Source organism: Plecotus auritus, assembly GCF_963455305.1.
Source record: "Plecotus auritus genome assembly, chromosome: 5".
Lineage (NCBI taxonomy): Eukaryota > Metazoa > Chordata > Mammalia > Chiroptera > Vespertilionidae > Plecotus > Plecotus auritus.
In genome coordinates this window covers 30,863,083-30,882,000 of record NC_137776.1, presented here as the reverse complement: position 1 = coordinate 30,882,000, position 18,918 = coordinate 30,863,083, and the positions used below count along the sequence as shown (strand labels likewise).

Genomic DNA, 18,918 nt, shown 5'->3' with positions numbered 1-18,918 from the left:
AAGATGTCCTTGGAGAAGTATCCCTTCTCTATTCCTTCTACAGCATCCCCTCCCCCCTCATTTCAACCCTACTCTGAACCACTCATTGTTGGTAACCAATCTCTGGTTTTCCTTTTTGTGATTCTTTTCTCAGAAATGAACAGATATAAGATGTATGTTTTTACTTCCCCTTTTTGCTTACATAAAATAGATAGTTTTTGTTCACTTTGCTTCTTTTCACATAATATGTCATTCACTCCATATAAGTACAAAAGCTCTTTCTCATTCTTTTGTACATATCTGTAATAGTATTAGATGGATGTAATATAATTTATTCAACTGCTCACTTTTGTATGAACATTTAGATTTTTTGTATATTTTGTAATTACAAAACATGCCATAATGGATTAAACTTATGATTGTATATTTTCACATTAATGGAGGATATTTTCAGTGTAAATTCCCAGACAAGGCATTGCTAGGTAAAGGCATGTGTAGTGTTGTTATATGTTGCCAATTCCCTTGAAAAAAAAAGTATCAGTTTGCAATCCAACCAGCAATATGTGAGAGTTTCTGTTTCTCCATCCCCTTGCCAACATAATATGTACCATGTTTTTTAATTTCATATATCTGATAGGTTATCTCAGTATACTTTCTTTTTCTTTTAAATATGTTTTTTATTGATTTCAGAGAGGAAAGGAGAGAGAGAGATAGAAACATAAATGATGAGAGAGAATCATTGATCAGCTGCCTTCTATATGCCCCACAACCCAGAGCATGTGCCCTCCTGGTTCATGGGTTGACACTCAACCACTGAGCCATGCCAGCCAGGCTACTTTTCATTTCTCTAATTACAAGTAGAACTTTTAAGTAAAAATCAGTCAGGTAAGGCATAGTCAATAAGTTTCATTTAGGTTTCTACAAAGTATATCAGTATTCTACTTGATCACAGTTTTAACGCTACAGAAAATATTTTCATCATACATTTCAGAAGGGGAGAGGGATAGCTGTAATACTCTCAACAATAAAGATAAAAAAATAAATAGTTGCAAAGGATATAATATCTATCATATTTTAAATACTGTATTTTAAATAAAATTGCTACATGGCTCTTTTTAATAGAGTCAATTTAATCTAAAAACCAAACTGCATCTCAAAAAAATCATGAACAAGCTCTTCTTTAACAATCACATTTTGTAAGTTTTCTTTTCCTTCCTGGTCTCTAATAACCCTTCCATCCCCTCCCAATGTCATCCTAACATATGTAAGTATATGTTGGAAAGTCTTCTCTTGATTATCCTCTGAGATTACTCAAATAATTAGATATTCAGATCAGAAATCTCATTCTAGTACCAAACTTTACTAGTAATTTTGGGAACACAAATAATCAAAAGGCACAAGCAAAACATGGTGACATTTGGGGCTGTCTTTGTAGCTCTTTCAGTCCTTTCTCACAGCATCATAAATGGTCTAGCCCACATTAACACAGAAGATACCTAATACTGTACGTACTTATATTAGTTATGCAGAAGAGAGCCCTTTCAATCTTTAACATCTTTATTTTATGCTTAGCTACACAGTGTATGAGACAGTTTCCTGGAAGCCATGTTCCATAACTCTACAGATTTTGGATTTGTTGACCATCAGCAATTCTAGGCAAGCAGGTACATCCTGCAAAAGGCATTCTGTAGGTCAGGACTTGCCTGCCAGCAAACACCAGATGGTCAAGTTAACACGGAGATTAGACCAGGTCATTTCTTTCTTTTCTGGGTCACCTCCCCTTTCCCCAGTGAAGGGAGAGAACAGATTTGAGAACTGTTGCTTAATCATTTACATCCCACCTTATCCTATTTCCTGTGCAAGAAAACAATATAATTGAAATTTTCAAAAATTATTTTCTGTTACCATACGTTGTCTTTGAATTTGTTTGAATTATCTTTATAATTACTATGCATACCCATTGATTAGAATATCATAAATATGTTTAAAATTTGATAAATAATCTACACTAATAAAAGAGAAAGATGCAAATTGACCATACATTTGCAACACCCACCAGCCAATCAGAAGTGAGTATGCAAATTAACCCAACAAAGATGGTGGGCTAATTTGCATACACAGGCACCAAGTGGCCAGGGCGGGACGCAGGCATACTGCACTGCCCCAGCCGCTCAGGGCCTCTGGGCAGTGTGGAAAGGCGGAAAGGCTGCTCTGGGCAGAGCGAAGGAAGAAAGGTGGCTCCGGGCTGGAGCAAAGGCGGTACCGGTAGCCAGGGGAAGGAAGGCCCATTTTTGCATGAATCTTCTTGCATTGGGCCTCTAGTTATAAATAAAAGGTATTTTTTTAAGAAAAATAATGCTGCCCTAGCCAGTTTTGCTCAGTGAGTAGAGCATCAGCCTGTAGACTGAAGGGTCCAGGGTTTGATTCTGGCCAAGGGCACATGCCTGGGTTGCAGGTTCGATCCCCAGTGTGGGGTGTGCAGGAGGCAGCCAATCAATGATTCTCTCTCATCATTGATGTTTCTATCTCTCTCTCCCTCTCCCTTCCTCTCTGAAATCAATAAAAATATATTAAAAAAAGAAAAAAGAAAGAAAAATAATGCTGAATGAGATGGATGAGAGAACTTTTTTAATTAAAATTTTATTGAGATGTTTGATTCACATGCAGTGGTTAAGAAATAATGCAGAGAGATCCCATATATACTTTACACTGTTTTCTCCAATGATAACACTTTGCAAAATATAGTATAACTAGAGGCTCAGTGCACGAATTCGTGCACAGGTGGGGTCCGGCTGGCCCGCCACAGTTGGGCTGAAGGGGGCCCATTGGGGGTGGGACCAGCCAGGGGGAGAAGCTGCAGAGAGTTGGCTGGCCCCACCCCTTGGTCGAACTCCTGGTGGAGAGAACAATTTGCATATTGGCCTTTTATTATATACTAGAGGCCCCATGCACAAAATTCGGGCACGGTGGGGTGGTGTCCCTCCGCCCAGCCTGCACCCTCTACAATCTGGGATCCCTTGAGGGATCTTGTGTGTTGGAGTGATGGTCAGTTTGCATATTACTCTTTTATTAGATAGGATGGAGGCCTGGTGCACGGGTGGGGGCCAGCTGGTTTGCCCTGAAGGGTGTCTCAGATCAGGGTGGGGGTTCCCTTGGGGCGTGGGGTGGCCTGGGTGAGGAGCTGGTGGTGGTTTGCAGGCTAGCCACGCCCCCTGGAGACCCAAGCAGAGGCTCTGGGTTCTGGGATTTGTTTATCTTCTACAATTGAAACTTTGTAGCCTGGAGTGGAGCCAAGCCTTCTGCTTGCTCCGTGGTGGCAGCCATTTCTGTTGGGATTTACTTATCTTCTATAATTGAAACTTTGTAGCCTTGAGCAGAGGCCAAAGCAGGCCAGGGCTGCAAAAGCTTGACTTCCTCCATCGCCGCAGGCAACCCTAGCCTCCTGCTCTCTCCAGCTCCGTGGCTGCCGCCATTTCTGTTGGGCTTTATTTATCTTCTATAATTGAAACTTTGTAGCATTGAGTGGAGGCCTGGGCCGGAAAGGGCAGGCGGAAAGCTTGGCTTCCTCCATTGCCAGGGAAACCCAAGCCTCCCTCCTGCTCTCTGTGGCTGCAGCCATCTTGGTTGGGTTTATTTGCATATTCCGTCCTGATTGGCTGGTGGGCATGGCTGGTGGGTGTAGCGGAGGTACAGTCAATTTGCATATTACTCTTTTATTAGATAGGAAGGTATCACATTTATGCACTCCCCCAATGTTATTAAGATTATCCAGTTTTACTTGTTCTTATTTATTCATGTATTTACTTAGTTCAATGCAATTTTCACATGTATAAATTCATGTTTTCACCTCTATAGTCAACACTAAGATACTACAAACGTTTCTCACAACATTGACCCCTCCTGTTGCCCTTTATGACCATACCCACCTCTCTTCCATCCATAATCTCTGGCAATCACTAATCTGTTCTCCATTTCCAAAATTTTGTCATTTCAAAAATGATGTATAAATGGAATAAAATAGTATGTAATAATTTAGATCTTTTTTTGTTATTGTTGTTTATTTTTTACACAGCAGAATTCCTTGGAGATTCATCCAAGTTGTTTGGTGTGTCAATAGTTCATCCATTTTCTTGCTGAGTAATATTCCATGGAATGGATATACCTCAGTTTACTTAACTGTTCACCTGTTGAAGACATCTGAACTGATTCCATTTTTTGATGAGTACAAATAAAGCTGCTGTGTACATTCATATAAAGGTTTTTATTGGAACATAAGTTTTCATTTCTTTGGAATGCTTGGTAATACCATGTTTAGTTAACCTCCATATTACCTCTCTTTTCAAATTTCTATTGGCCTCCTGTTAAGAGCTGTAGACTTGTATCCAGTAGACTTTGTGTTTATTTTATTAACTCCAAGCAAATGTTGTTTCAACATTATTCTTTCTAAATGTTTAGTGCCTTCACTGGTCCACTCCTAATGAGATGTGCACTAAGAAAAATGAATTGATAAAGTGCTACAAAGACAAAAATTGGTAACATTTCTCACCTGCCACATCATTTGCCCCTTGAATCCATTTGTCAGGATAACTCTCAAGCAGTGTGTTTGTTATAGATTTATCATTGAGAGAATATTCTTGTTGTGAACATTTTAGGGCCTAGAGAGCTCTGCTGAATTTCTTTCCCTTTCCAGGACACTCTACTGTTTAGAAAGCAGAAGGGGACAGACCAGACTTGTCGAGAAATAAATTGTTCTTTGCCACTGAGTGGAACGGTGCCAGGTTTGACCGTTGGGCAAGCTCACCAGAAGGGGCCAGATGAGGGAATGTGTGCTTCATTGCGGTGTCATTTTTATTAAGTGATTTTGTCTTCAGGAGCATACTTCGGTGCCTTTCAGATAAATCACTTCTGTCTTCACACATCTAAGAGCCATTTGACAGAACAAATTGCACATTGGGACTGCTTTGATAAGCACAAATGGGACACAACATTTTCCATCACTCTGCATCATTGGAACTAAGTTACAATATGAACAACAGAAATAAATCTGTCACTTAAACACCTAATTGTGAGACATATGCTTTATTTCACAGCTGAAGCAACCTTCATCTCGGTTAGAGTGCAAAAACGGTACTTAATTATTCCTCGGCAATGGGTCTTAGTAATTATTTTCCCCCATGGTATACATGTACATAATAAAAAGAAAACATATTCCCCAGTTATATTTCTATTAATGTTTTCACAGATTCAATAAACATAACCCAAGAAAATACTTAGAAAGAACTACTAAACAATAAAAAAGTATTCTCAATATCTGTGACTGTAGGAAAGTTACTGGAATTTAAAAAACAAATCACTAAACAAAGGCATATGTGTCCCAGAAAATATGGACTTTAGAAAATCTGCATTCTACTGCCAACATGGTTGCTACTATTAAAAAAGCATTAAGAATAAGTCTGTGAGCCTTTCTGGGTCATCACCATCTCCTCTGGGGTTAACAAAATTATGCTGTTAAAGTTTGAGGCAGGTTCTCCCCAGGCAGTTGGCTCACTTGCTTCCTCTTGGTCAGCCAACCAAGCCAGGCCAAGCAGATATTCGGCAGAAGACTTTTAAGGGTAGCCTTATAGGGAATAGTAACGATTGGTCCTCATCTCAGTCTGGCCACAGGACAGTTGAGTCTACTCTTAACACTGATGAGTGTTAGGTAGATCTGCCAAAAAATAGACCCTAGAATGGCACCCATGACTCACTTTGGAGAAAAAAAACACACACCAAGTTTTGTTTCAGAATCATCTGGGCTTCCTGTAAATGACCCACAGAAGCCTGGGCGGCTGAAGAGTAGGACATCAGAGCTATCTGCCCAGGTGGGCTCTGAGCAGAGGCCAGGCCTCTCATGCTGACCTTCCAGGCTCTCAGCTGCCTTTGTTGAGGAATGTGCAAAGCCCTGCCCAGCATGGCGTTTGGTGCCCAGAGCAATTCTGCATCATATGTTGTCTGGCCTGTTGGTACATGACCCACAAGAGCAGAGTTGGGGCCAACTGAGCACATGTTTGATATTTTCTCTTCAGAGTTATTCTTTGAAGTGGGGATTGTTTGCTTTGGAAAACACCATTTCAAAGTTCTTGAGGAATGTGATATCTGAATATTAAATATGCATTCTTATCTCCTTTCAATTATTGATGCTAGCATCAGAATTTAAATCTCTGGGCAATGCAAACACATCTCAGGTTAAGGACTCTTTAAGAGTTTGACTCCAAACCCTTTTTAGAGTGTTTAACAAGACCCAGTAGAGTGTCTGACACCTTTTCAGGACTCGATCTCAGGTGCATGCTTGAAGAAATGGCCGAAGAGAAAGTAGATGGTATAAAAATGAAAAATAGGGGTCTGTGTACCCTTCCGGGAAAGAAATTGGAGTAGTGGAAAGGTTCTTGACCTTGGGGTGGAGGACCTGTGTTCCATGTCATGCTCTTTGAGCAAGATGATTGGGGCAAATGTCCTTATCTCCTTGGATATTAGAATCATCATCTCTGCATCACAGACAAGGTGTTAGGTTGGCATGAATGTCACCATTTAGCTCTAAAAAGCACATAATGCTGATATACCTTTGAATAATCAACAATTAATTAAATATAATTACCAGTATTTTGAGTTTAAATCCTGAGATAATTTGCTAGTCAGTTCTCCAAAATAAAGAAGAAAGACACCAAAGAAAGGTAGAATAGATGCTGAGTAGCCTAAAACAACTGATAATTTTGCTACAAGATTACAATGAAGGGAAGATGGGAAGATCCCAAGAGTGAAAATGCAGATGTCTATTACCTTAACTGTCCAGTCAGGGCAAATGTAAAGTCACCAGTGGCATTCTTACTGCCAGTCCATTTCGTTTGGAAGACAAGTCTGCCTTCATCTTTTACCTCCGTGTCTTCCTTGCTCTCACCTGCATTCCCCTCTCCCTTGGCATTCTTCTAAAGCCCTCAACCTGCCTGGTTTTCTACTTCAGCAGCATCTCAGAAAGCCAAAGTACAGTGAGTGTCAAGACTAATGAACCTTCATTGAACACAGCTTGATCCAAGGGATGAATTCCAAACCGTGGGTACCTTTGTCCTACTTATGCCTTTGTCCTACTTTTGGAACCCAAGATAAGTTTTCCAGATTCATTGAAAGTACTCAGGGAGGCTTCTGTGTGCTCTTCTCCCTAAGGCCAGCCTTGCACTTGTAATGTTGAGTGCTGTGAACTTAGTGCTAAGCATCGTCAGTGTACTTGGAATGTAATCCCCAAGACAGCAGGGAGTTTTGTCCATTTTGTTCACTAATATACATGATTCCTAGTAGGTGCTCAACAAACACTTATGACATGAATGTACAGATAAAGAAATTTAATTTTTAAGCCCAAAGCTTATCACTTTTATATTTCTCACAATAACTTCATGGATTTCACTATAACCAACATTTCTCCTTTAATACCTTCTTCAGGGCCTAAAGTATGTAATACAGGTTCAAGGTCATGATTAGCATTGTGCTTATGTTTGCATTGTGGGTCCATCTCCTCTTGTCAAAGTGTTAGTAAATTTGTGCTTCTCTGTGGTGGGCAAAGAAGGAGTATATTCAAGCTGGGACCATAAATCTTAGGGTTTTGTCTTTTCCTCTTCCTCTGAAATGTGCAAGTGGGAATTAATGTGGGAGCAAAGAGCTTGACTCTAGTATTTGACCCCAGGTTAAGAGAAGCCTTTTTTTTTCTCATGTTTTGTCTTGTAGCCCAAAGGCTATTAGGATGTCCAGTTAAGGTGTCTTCAGCCTGTGTTCATATAATGTGATTTTATGTCAGATGGGGAAAGGAAGTCTCCTACAGACAATGAAAGAACACCAAGATCTTTCATATCCCAAGAAAGAACTCTGTGGAGTCTTTGTTCCTGTCATGTCATCCCAGAGAAACCCCACAGTAAACCAAACCAAAGCTGGGCTCATGCGGTTTTTAAGCCGGGTTGATCCAGCCTAGAAGGTGGAAGATCCCCAGGAAACTAGATGCTTGGGGTCTTCTGTGATCATCCATCTCACCTCACATTCTTGTTTAGGGGAACTTTTCATTATCCACTCCATCTGACTGTCCTTTTTAGGGTGAGGCTAGTCAAGATCCTAAACAAGGGTTTTTCAGGTAAGAATGAAATATGGACCACCCACCCAGAGGAAGGAATGGAATGGTGTCCGCTTAGCTTGAAGGATGCATTTCTACAACCAGGGTTTGTTTGCCACACATGAGCAGGGAATGGTAACTCATGAATGGAGAGCTGGCTGGGGTGTTGGAAAACTCATGGGTGGGAAGGAGAGGTTCTGAGGACACCGGTCTCTCCTGATCTGACACTGTTAATGCTGCAGACACTCTGGCGCGCCCTATGGTTCCACGGCTTCTGTGTATTTCCACATGCTGTGAATATTCTCAAAAAATGTCTTCAGTCAGGCCTGGGTTTAGCCCATTCACACATTGTCTGCATCTGGGGCATTGGTTTATGCCATTGAATGACACATGGGGAAAAACTTTCATTTTTTGCTCTGTTGATTTCTCTCAGAATGATTCATTCTTAATACTTTCTTTGCCCAATACCTGTTTCTGCAACCAGAGAAAAGATGCTAGTATTTACTGCATATTTCCAACTGATTTTTACTCCTGAAGAGTCTTCTTGTCATCTCCCAAGTCCCCTTATTCCAGCACCCTGGGAGGTGACAGCTAAAAAAAAAACAAATCTGTCTACCCTTTTGGACATATTTAGTGACCAATTTCTTGACTCGTTTTTTCTTGTCTACTTTGTGGCTATGGAAGATTGCAGTTCTTAAGAATGAGGCTAAGAGGGACTTATTCACCTAGCAGACATTCACCTCTTTCATAGGAGGGCAGGAGAACAAGATCCTCATTAACCAGACCTGACATTGGTGGCTGCACAGCTGTGTTGGTGGTGGGTTCTCCTGAAGCAGCTTTGAATACTGAGTCCTGTGTTCGTACTCATAAGGAGGAAGTGCCCACAGAAGAGCATGCAAGGAAGTCCCCCACAGGAATACTATGGCCAGAAGTGATCTATCATTACATTTAGAGTAAGTCCCTGAAACAGTGATGGCATAGGAGGGTATTGGAATAACATCTACATTTCAGGGTTTCTGTGCAGTGAGACACATGTACTCTGTGGTCCCTTATAGGGTTAGGGTTAGGGTTAGGGTTAGGTATTTTGAGACAACTAATTTTAAAAAGTTTTTACTCTATTTCCCTTGAAAAGCAGAGCCATATGCTATCTTCCTTCTAAACCTATATATATATTCACTTTTTTCTTCAGTGACTTACCAGCACTTAGGCAGCTACATGGGTTAATGCCAGATTCTGGAGAATTTAGTGGGAGATTTAGGAAATGGGCAGGCAAATAGCAAGCAATTGACTGACGAGGGAAAGTGCACAGGCAAAGTCAGGAATCCCTCTGCTGGGAGGTCATTTTATCATTTCGCATTCCATTTTTAAGGAAACTAGATAATTATTTTTATTCCATTTCTAGGGAATATCTATTCAGATCATTCTTTTCCTATATGTCTTTAAGAAGTGTCAACTTGTTGACTTTATGTTGTTGTATTTACATAACCTTATGGGATTTTAGACGATGTTATCCGCTCCACAAAGACAACAAACAAGAGTTTCATTGACTTCCTGAGGTTCACCCAGCAGCGTAAGTTTTACCCTCTGACTCCTGCTCTGTGTTGAGCAGATCCTGCAGGAACCAGTTCATTCCTGGGACTGTTTAGAAAGGTTTGGGCAGAGTAAGCTCCTTTGAATCAAGAGAAGACTCAGCCAAGAACCTTGCGAGGCCTGAGGTGAGGGGACCCCTGTACATTCAAGCAGCAGGAGCTGCTGCCACTAGGGAACCAGCCATTTGCTGGCACTTCGGGGGCATTTTTGCTAATTCTGTGCTGGTGGGAAGGACTTGTCTGTTCACCACCGCCTCTGTGGCCTTCAATACAAATTGAGAGCAGACATCAATTGTGGTTCCCCGGGAACACTTGGTGTGATTGTTGGCCCTTGTCAGTATCCCCATGGAGCAGAGTCATTGCATGAGCCGCTTACAACTTTCTTCCATCTGCAGGCTTGGTAACACTCTGCAAGACGAAGCTAATGGAATATTCAGGATCAGTGCTAAGAACATACGTATTTAGGCTTCTCTTTGCACAGAAAACTTGTGGGAAAATTCCCAAAGTCTGGAGTTCTTGAGATTAACTTTTATTTTCTTTGATTTCATTTTAAGTATATTCTATATTTTTTGAGCTTTAGAAAACAGATGATATATTATAAGTAAATTATATAATAATATAACAGTATATCATATACATGTATTATTTTATTATTTGTGCACTATTTTACCTGACAATTTTCTAGGGTTTTTGCTTCCCACTTTCTGCAATTATAAAACAGAATACATTTTTAAAGAACTGCCTAGGCCTATATTGTCATGGAGAAGAGTGTCATTGGCAAGAGCACCAAACAAAAAAAAAATGTTGTTCATTCTATGGAAGGACCCACTGTATTTGGATGCTCATATAAATCCAAAATTTCTCTGATAGTCCAAAGATGGGAAAAATGAATAACTGGCTGGAAGTGAAACCAGTTGTAAATGCCTCTCATCTGATAGCAAAATGGTCCAGGAATTCAACATGTGTCTTTTCAGGCTATCTTTTCTAAGCAATTTTCTTCACAAATAATCAAAATATTCCTGAAATCCCAACCATTGAAAGTATAAGCTATGTCTCCCAGTGCTACCACCTCACCTAAGGTTCTTGTCTTATAAAATGGGTTAGTGATAATAATATTAGATCCTGAACCACAGTGCTGTCAGTGAACCTATAGATACCATGTGCTTCTCACTTGAAGTGTGACACAAATATTTGTTACTACTCTTCAGTGTCTGTGTGGCTTGATTTGGTTGAGGATGTATGTCAGTGGGGGCTTAGGGCCTTATGGTTAATGTGTAGAGTGCTAGTCAGATGATCATGGTGAAAGGGAACCACTGAATAAAGACACTTCCATAATAAGTTTAATTTCAAGAGATTACATCTATGTATTATGTTGTACCTCAGTGTTTTAAAATGGTTTTTATAAATGTCTGCATATTATTTGTAGCTTTCATTATTGCCTATTGAACTTTTTGAGCTACTAATCTCCACTCCACTCTTCTCTAAAGCACACTTCCACAATAAAACTTTATATTCCTTAAAATCTTTAGTTTTTTAAGTAATAAATATTTATAAGGGAGGATTATATTTTGTCTTCGTTGTCAAAATGTTACCACTATGAAATTGCTTCCTGTTGGAGTGAGTCATTTACCACTTCTAATAATGTTTTACAGCTCATCCTTTAGTTACATTGCAATAGAAAACACTGTAATTTTTTAAAACTTGTGTGTGTGGGGGGGGAAGGGTAGGATGAAGGTGTGATCCTATTGGCAAATCAAAGGAGTGTCCCTCCATCAGAAGAATTTTTGTATGAAATCGAAAGTTATTTCTAGTTTCAGTGGAGAGTAAAAGAGAACATGCTTTCACTCCAAGCACTAAAACTTGTTTTCCCCATTTGCGTTTAAACTTCCAGAAGTAAGATGTCATAGGAATGAAGAAGGTACTGATACAGGTACAACTTGGATGAATGTTGAAAACATTATTCTAAGTGAAAGAAGCCAGACAGGAAAGGCCACATATTGTATGATTCCACTTATATAAATTAGGAAGAATAGGGAATCCATAGAGACAGAAAGCAGGTTGGTGGTTGCCAGGGCCTTGGGAGAGGGGATAATGGAGAAAGATTGTTTTAATGGGCACTTTGTTGCCTTTGGGGGTGATGAAAATAATCTTGGAGCTAGTTAGAGCAGATAGTTGTACAACATTTTGACTACTAAATGCTACTGAATCATCTTCTTTAAAATGGTAAGTTTTATATGATGTGAAATTTCACTTCAGTAAAAAATAAAGCTGTTAAAAATAATAAAGATATCACAATGTACCATATACAGAATGTACCTTTTCAGTAAATGGTATTGAAGAACCCCGTGTTGTGCATTTGCTCACAAAGACATCTTTATTATCTGACTCCAATCCAGAGAGACATGGAGCTGTTCAACCACTTGCCCTCTTTGGGGAGTTTGAGCATTTGCAGTATTGAGTTATTTTCTCCCTACAGTGTACTGTCAGTTTTATATTTGAAATATCTTTGCCATGTGCCTCCTCTGTCCTTTCCCACTACCGACACTCCTAATTCAGTTCACCTTTGCCTCTAGGCTGGGCTGGTGCTACAACATCTTGCCCAAGCATTCTGCTCTTAGTCAGCCCTCCCCATCCATCTTTCTTCGTGGCATTATCAGGTCTTCCAAGTTTTCAACCTTGATCAAATCCAGGCCTTCCTTGGGCTGTAGATTTTTAGTGGCATTTCATCAAGAGGAGAGAAGTCCCTACTCTGGCTTCTGCCACAACCTAATGTGTGGTCAGGCCAAAGCAGCCCCTTTGCCCACCTGGGGCTTTTCCCACTGCAGCCCTTGCTTGCCTTTCTGCTCCCTCCTTCTCACACCACCTTGACTTGCTGGGCTCCTATCTGGCTTTTGAGGCCCCAATGACTTGAAGTTTAATGACTCTTCTCTCTGAGGCCTCTACCAGCAAGGAACCACACTTCCTTCCACTGAATGTTCAGGGTACTATGTAGTACTCATTGCCACCCTTTTCATGGTCTCCCTTACATTATAATGTCTGTGCATGTGCAGAGGTCCAGTGGTGTGTCCAGAATGATCCATTCACCTGGTGAACCGTGAAGCTAGGATTTAAATCTTGACTCTGCCTGCCTCTGAACAAATATCCATTTGTTTCCCATTGATTTTTGGGCCCACCCCATCTTCACTTTACCCTTCTCACATGCCCACCTGGCATATTGCCATTATATGTAACTAGAGGCCCGATGCATGAAATTCGTGCAAGGGGCTTGGCCCTCGCAGCCTCAGCAGCTTGCCTCAGCCCTCGCAGCCACCCCGGCTTCATCCAGAAGGTCATCCGGAATGACGTCTAGAAGGTCATTAAGCTGTCCAGTCTAATTAGCATATTACACTTTTATTATTATAGATAGGTTCTGAATATTTCTAGAATGTGCAGCTTTTATGCTTCTTTATTAAGGAGCTCTATTTTTAAAGGGAATATCCAATTAACTCTTGTTTAAGAGATAAAGCACAAGAAATTGTAACTACTTAACTTCTGTGCTCTAAAATTTTTGTACGTGGCCTTTATAGTCCCACTAAATGTCAATATTGATTTGGAATCACTGTGACAAAATGTCCTTTCTCACCATTTCCATGGACCTTTTTTCTGGTCTTTTCTTTCTCAAATCCATAGTATTTATATCTATGTCACTAATTTTGCACCAAATCGTATACTATTGTGTGTGATTCCTTAAATTATGTCTTCAGTGTTATGCCTTTCCATAATGACAGCAGTTCTGTCTGTTTTGATGGATGAAAAAAAATGAAAGAATAAAAAAATCCCTTATTGGTATTCTTAAACACGTTTTTAAGAAGTCACTGTTTGAATCACTTGGAATTGTTTTCCTTTGTTTTCGTACGGCCCATCTAGCTATTTGATAAGCAAGCATTCTCAGTCTCCAACCATCTGTAGATCTTTCATTTATTATCACTATAACCAGATGGTGCCCATCTATTCCAAAACTGTTTAGGTTGAAAAACAACTGTATTGCTATATTTTCAAAAATTACCTTGGAAGGAAACCAATCATGTTTTAGGCCATAATTTAAACAGAGCATTTTTTTCCCTGTGTCCTTGGCATTTGCTAGAAGCAAGAAGCTCAAGGGAAAGTGAACATTGACAGATTTGAAAAGAGAACCAGACTAGGAGATGTTTAATAAGGACTTTGTTTTTTCAGATGCACCATCCTTATGACTCCTTCCTATCATTAAATTCTGCTTGTGTTTGGTTGAAAATAAACTTCAAGTGCCTGTATGACTATAAAGAAATGCCAAATTATGTAAAATATCATCATCTCTCTAATATGAGTTTTAAAAGGGGGTAGGGAGAGGGACAGTAGTTCTCTAGAAATAGGTTTTTAAACTCCAACTCTAATATTTAAAGAATTTCAATATTTTTGCCAAGTGGGCCACTTGTTAGGGAGAAAGGATAAAAATTCTTATGGCAGTTATGACATTTAGGGAGCAAGGAAGATGTCTCTCCACCTTCCCATGTGACACCATGAATGAGAACATTGAAATGAACAACTAGCACAAAGAGTTTACTATTGACCTCTCCCTTTTTCTTCCTGTATTTCCTCTGCAGGTTACCTATCTGGGTAAAGTCCCTACCACAGGCATGCAGTTTTTTTCAGGCTGCACAGAAAAGCCAGTCATTGAGCTCTGGAAGAAGCACACACTAGCCCGAGAAGATATCTTTCCAGCCAATGTCCTTCTGGAAATCCGACCATTCCAAGTGTGTCTCCATCACCTTGACCACAAAGGGGAGGCTACGGTCCACATGGATACCTTCCAAGTGGCTCGCATTGCCTACTGCACCGCTGACCACAACGTGAGCCCCAACATCTTCGCCTGGGTCTACAGGGAGATCAACGACGACCTGTCCTACCAGATGGACTGTCATGCTGTCGAGTGCGAGAGCAAGCTGGAGGCCAAGAAGCTGGCCCATGCCATGATGGAGGCTTTCAAGAAGACTTTCCACAGTATGAAGAGTGATGGCCGGATCCACAGGAACAGCTCCTCTGAGGAGGTCTCCCAGGGATTAGAATCCGATGACGGCTGAAGGAACTTTGGGGGCTTCAGAAAAGGCAGCATTGGTCCAGGAATTCCAGACCATATGAATATGCAACGATTCAAATTTCAGATGAAAGACTGCCAAACTATTGGCCGACCAAGCTTTTTAAATTCAGAAGAGCAACTCTAAATCTAAAGAAATGTATTATTAAAGTAATTACGTTACATTGAAATCTGCTGCTGCTGTGAGTGTGAGGAGGGTGGGAGTGTGGATGGGGAGGAAAGTTCTAGACTCTCTTTCTTTTTCTTTGCTCATTCCCAGTTGCCTCCCTGTAGGAGAGCTCCATGCTGATTTTCACCATTCTCAGGCAAAGACACTGAGGCTGTTATTTGATGGACAATTCCAGTTTGCCTTATGAAACCCAATAAGAATGTTAGATGCACTTATCAGATCATTAGTCAAGGGGGCAGGGAGTAAGTACTGATGCTGGTGAGGAAGCAGCAGGGCTAAAGGAAAAGTCAGGTGGATTTGAGCCTGAGACTCCTCTCCCATGTTTCAGATCCTCTCCTCAGTAAGCCAATCAGCACAGCCTTCATTGAGCTTTACAACTAACAGTCTGATAGTTGGCAGTTAATTCACAGTTAGAGATAATGCTTTTATTTACATAAATATATCAAGTAGTGCCCCCTTATTGTATTCACTTCATCTATTTTCTTAGAATCCTTGCAACTACTAATGACCCTTCCCTCCTCCTGCCCCATCCACCCTTGTTCCCCTTCTAACCCATGCCAACATTCCCAGAGGGGTGGATTCTCAACATACACTGCAGGACACCCAAAGGGAGGAAAATCACCGAGCAGATGAAATCAACCGTCAAACCAGCTAGGAATTTAAAACAACTACCACCACAACAGAAACCTTGGAAAAAGGGAATGAGTTATCAGCAAGTGAACAAACTCCATGCAGGCTATCCTTTCTTTCAGCCCTGATTTGTGGTAACTTATGGTCCTGTCTAATGAGTCCTTCCAGGCAAGCTTCAAATCTGACTTGGTGTCACCAAGGAAGCCTTGCCGCCATCACTCAACCTTGCACTCCAGTGAGTTCTCTAAACTTGGCTTGTCTACATCCAACAATCTAAAGAGAAATCTGACCCTGTGACCTTCAAATCAGGAACATTTCAGAGTCAGGATCGCCAGTGCATTCACTGTTTCTAATGAGAAGTTCTCACTAAAGCTGAGATTTCTCCGTTTCTTGGGTCTTTCAATGTCATAAAATGCCAAGGGTCATCATTGTATGAAATTGAGAGGATTTGTTAAAATACAAACATTTAAGGCTGAGAGCAGATGGCTAGTTTCCCAGGTAATGCTGCGCATTGATTGAAGTTGGTTTTTAATCCTGGTGATGGTAGGGGCACTGGGGCACCTTACAGAAAGAAGCCTTAAATGAGAGTTAATAGCATCTGGAGAGCAATGGTGTTGGTGTTTTGGTCTTTGTATCTGTGTGTCCCTATATGCATCTGTGTTGTGTATATGTACCCCCCATGTGTGGGTCTGGGTTTAAAGCATGTAGAATTAGCATGGAGTCATATTGAGGAGAACCCGCCCCTTGGAGATATGCTTGCTGCTTTCCAACACATGTAAACTATTCTTTAGCATAAATGCATTCATTCTTTAATAAAATATGTTTGCATTAATAAAGCTGAGGCGTTTCCTACTTTATGTCTTTCCTATTTATGTAAAAATAGAGCAAATTAAGTAAATAAGGAATTCTATCTAAGCACATGTTCAAGCTTGGTCATAAATAACCCATTCCTTGATTGTACTTAAAAAATTATGTTTTCTTTTTTTTTAAAGATTTTTATAGAGAAAGGAAGGGAGAGGGAGAGAGAAACATTAAGACATGATTGGCTGCCTGCCTCCTGCACACCCCCTACTGTGGACTGAACTCACAACCTTGGCATGTGCCCTGACCTGGAATTGAACCAGCAACCTTTCAGTGATGGGATGACGCCTAATCAACTGAGCAACACCAGTTGCTGCATTTTATTTTCTAACACTTGATTTATATTTGATCGCTGTCCCTTAACTGAGATGGTAACATTCAAAAATGGACACAGTTATTTAGGGTGCTGAACTGATTTCAGAGGAGAGCCTTCCAGAACATTTTGCAGATGATTGGAATTTATAAAATCTCACCTACATCTTTGGAATCCTGCACTGAAATCCCAGAAGGTAATCATGGAGTGATTTCTCCTGACATGACTGGTTAAAAATGTCTCCTCCAGGTCATGATTTCCCGGAATGGCCCAATTTTCCTGCAAGGCAGGTGTCCTGGAGTCTGTGTGTCTTGAGCAACACCCTTTGTGAATCATTAACTAATGTAGGGGCCTCTACAGTGAAGATATGGTGCCTGCTGAGGCATGAACTCAAGTTGAGAATAACTAACTCCTCTAATTAAAATGGCATTTTTCTCTCAAGTTGAACTCTTTTCAATTTCAGGTTTACTCTATCATCCTTGAATATGCTTCTAATAGTGGGGAGAAAAAAGCAATAACAAACCCAGCCAGTATATAATTTCAAAACAATGCAATTTCCCTCTATCAGTACAAGTTGAATCCCAAGTGCACATATGGTTATTTATTGCAGAAAGCATTTGCTAGTTGTTGTTTTTTTGTTTGTTTTTTCAGGTTACTATGTGTGGTGTGCTAAGGAATTGACTCTGATAATATTGACAGGAGCTTTTGTTTGAGATGATTAGTAAGCAATTTAAGGAAAAATACGCAAGGGCATCTTTCAAATAGCTAATGAAGTCTTTTGGGAGAGCCAATACTAATTCCCCAGGGAGGGGTGGTTCACACTGGCGTTAATGTTTTTCAGTGGTTCTCTCCTTTCTGTACTCTCCTTTCTATACTGACTGTCACAAGGCACTTTTGTGCACATTCACTCAGATGCCCCTCGGAAGGACCCTGCAGGTGACTATGACAGTTACTTTATAGATGAGGAAATCGAGGCTCAGAGAGGTTACAGAATTGGCCAAGACAGCACAGCTAGGATGTGTTGGAAGGTAACTAGAAGCCTCTGAATTCTGTCTGGTCCAGGGCTATTGCTCTGTTAGGCAAGATCCACTACTTTTGATTTTTTTATTTCCATTCCTCTTAAAACACTCTAGCTTATTTTAAATTAACATACTAAACCACTATAAATAAACATCTTTTGCTATTCATTTTTGAAGTCTTTTTGATGGCAATAGAGTTTTAAAAGCAAACAAAGGCCCAAGAAGTTTGATTTCAGCACAATTAATATCATACGAGATTTTGCGTATTTTATTGACTGAGGTTAACAGACAAAATACTCTCTCCACCCCTAAAAAACCAGAATGCATGTTTTCTTGTTTTTTTTCCAGGACATGTGAAAACTCAGAATCAAATCCTTTCATTATAGGATTCCATAGCATCCTGTAATTTCCCTTCCTGTCAATCATTGCAGTTTTAATTACATATTTATTTGTATAATTATGTAAATACTTGTTTAAGCCTCTGGGGTGTTGAAGATGGGGATTTTGCCCCTTCTTTCATGTTTTATGCCCAGCTCCTAAGGCAGGACCAGGCATGTAGGGAAAACTCAATAAGTTTCTACTAGCAGGATGGATGGAGGGACAGACAGACAGAAGTAAAAATCACTATGTGAGCCTTTGATTTGCACGTTTTAGCCCAGAATCCTGGAACCCAGGAAGACTTTCTTGCTCACTTTCTTTAAAGATGAGCAAATGGCTTTTTACTGAAGAAAAACATCATCACTCACCTAATTCTAGAAAGAGTTGGTGGCTGCTTATGGATAGAAGAATAATGCTCAATGTCAGCTACAGGATGGCAACAGAACACATATTATCCCAAGGAAGTAGACAGATAATGTGCTTTAAGACACCTGCATTTAGAGGATTACAGAATTCTTACCATGTGTTTGTTTGTTGATTTTTGTCACTGAAAGAGAAGACAGAGTGATGGGGGAGGGCATTTTTATTTTCGGACTCTATGAAGCATATGAATTTAACTGTCTTTTCCCAAAATGTATACCTTAGAAAACATTTTTTGTCCTCTCTTCTGCTTTTGTTTTTCACTGTTCCTTTTCTCTTCCTCTCCCCACTTTTCTACTTTATTTAATTATTTGCATGACAC

The 18,918-nt window shown here is 40.3% G+C and overlaps 1 protein-coding gene across 2 annotated transcripts in view; it reads left to right on the top strand.

The window, feature by feature from the left end:
• Positions 1-16,459, top strand: part of PID1 (phosphotyrosine interaction domain containing 1) — a 206,448-nt gene extending 189,989 nt beyond the window's left edge. Inside the window, exon 3 of one of the 2 annotated variants that reach the window (XM_080668095.1) lies at positions 14,316-16,459. In XM_080668095.1, the coding sequence (XP_080524221.1) occupies positions 14,316-14,792 (477 nt within the window). In that variant the 3' untranslated portion in view covers positions 14,793-16,459. The remainder of the gene's footprint in view (positions 1-14,315) is intronic. The other variant, XM_080668096.1, reaches the window with a different exon arrangement.
• Positions 16,460-18,918: the final 2,459 nt, after the last annotated feature.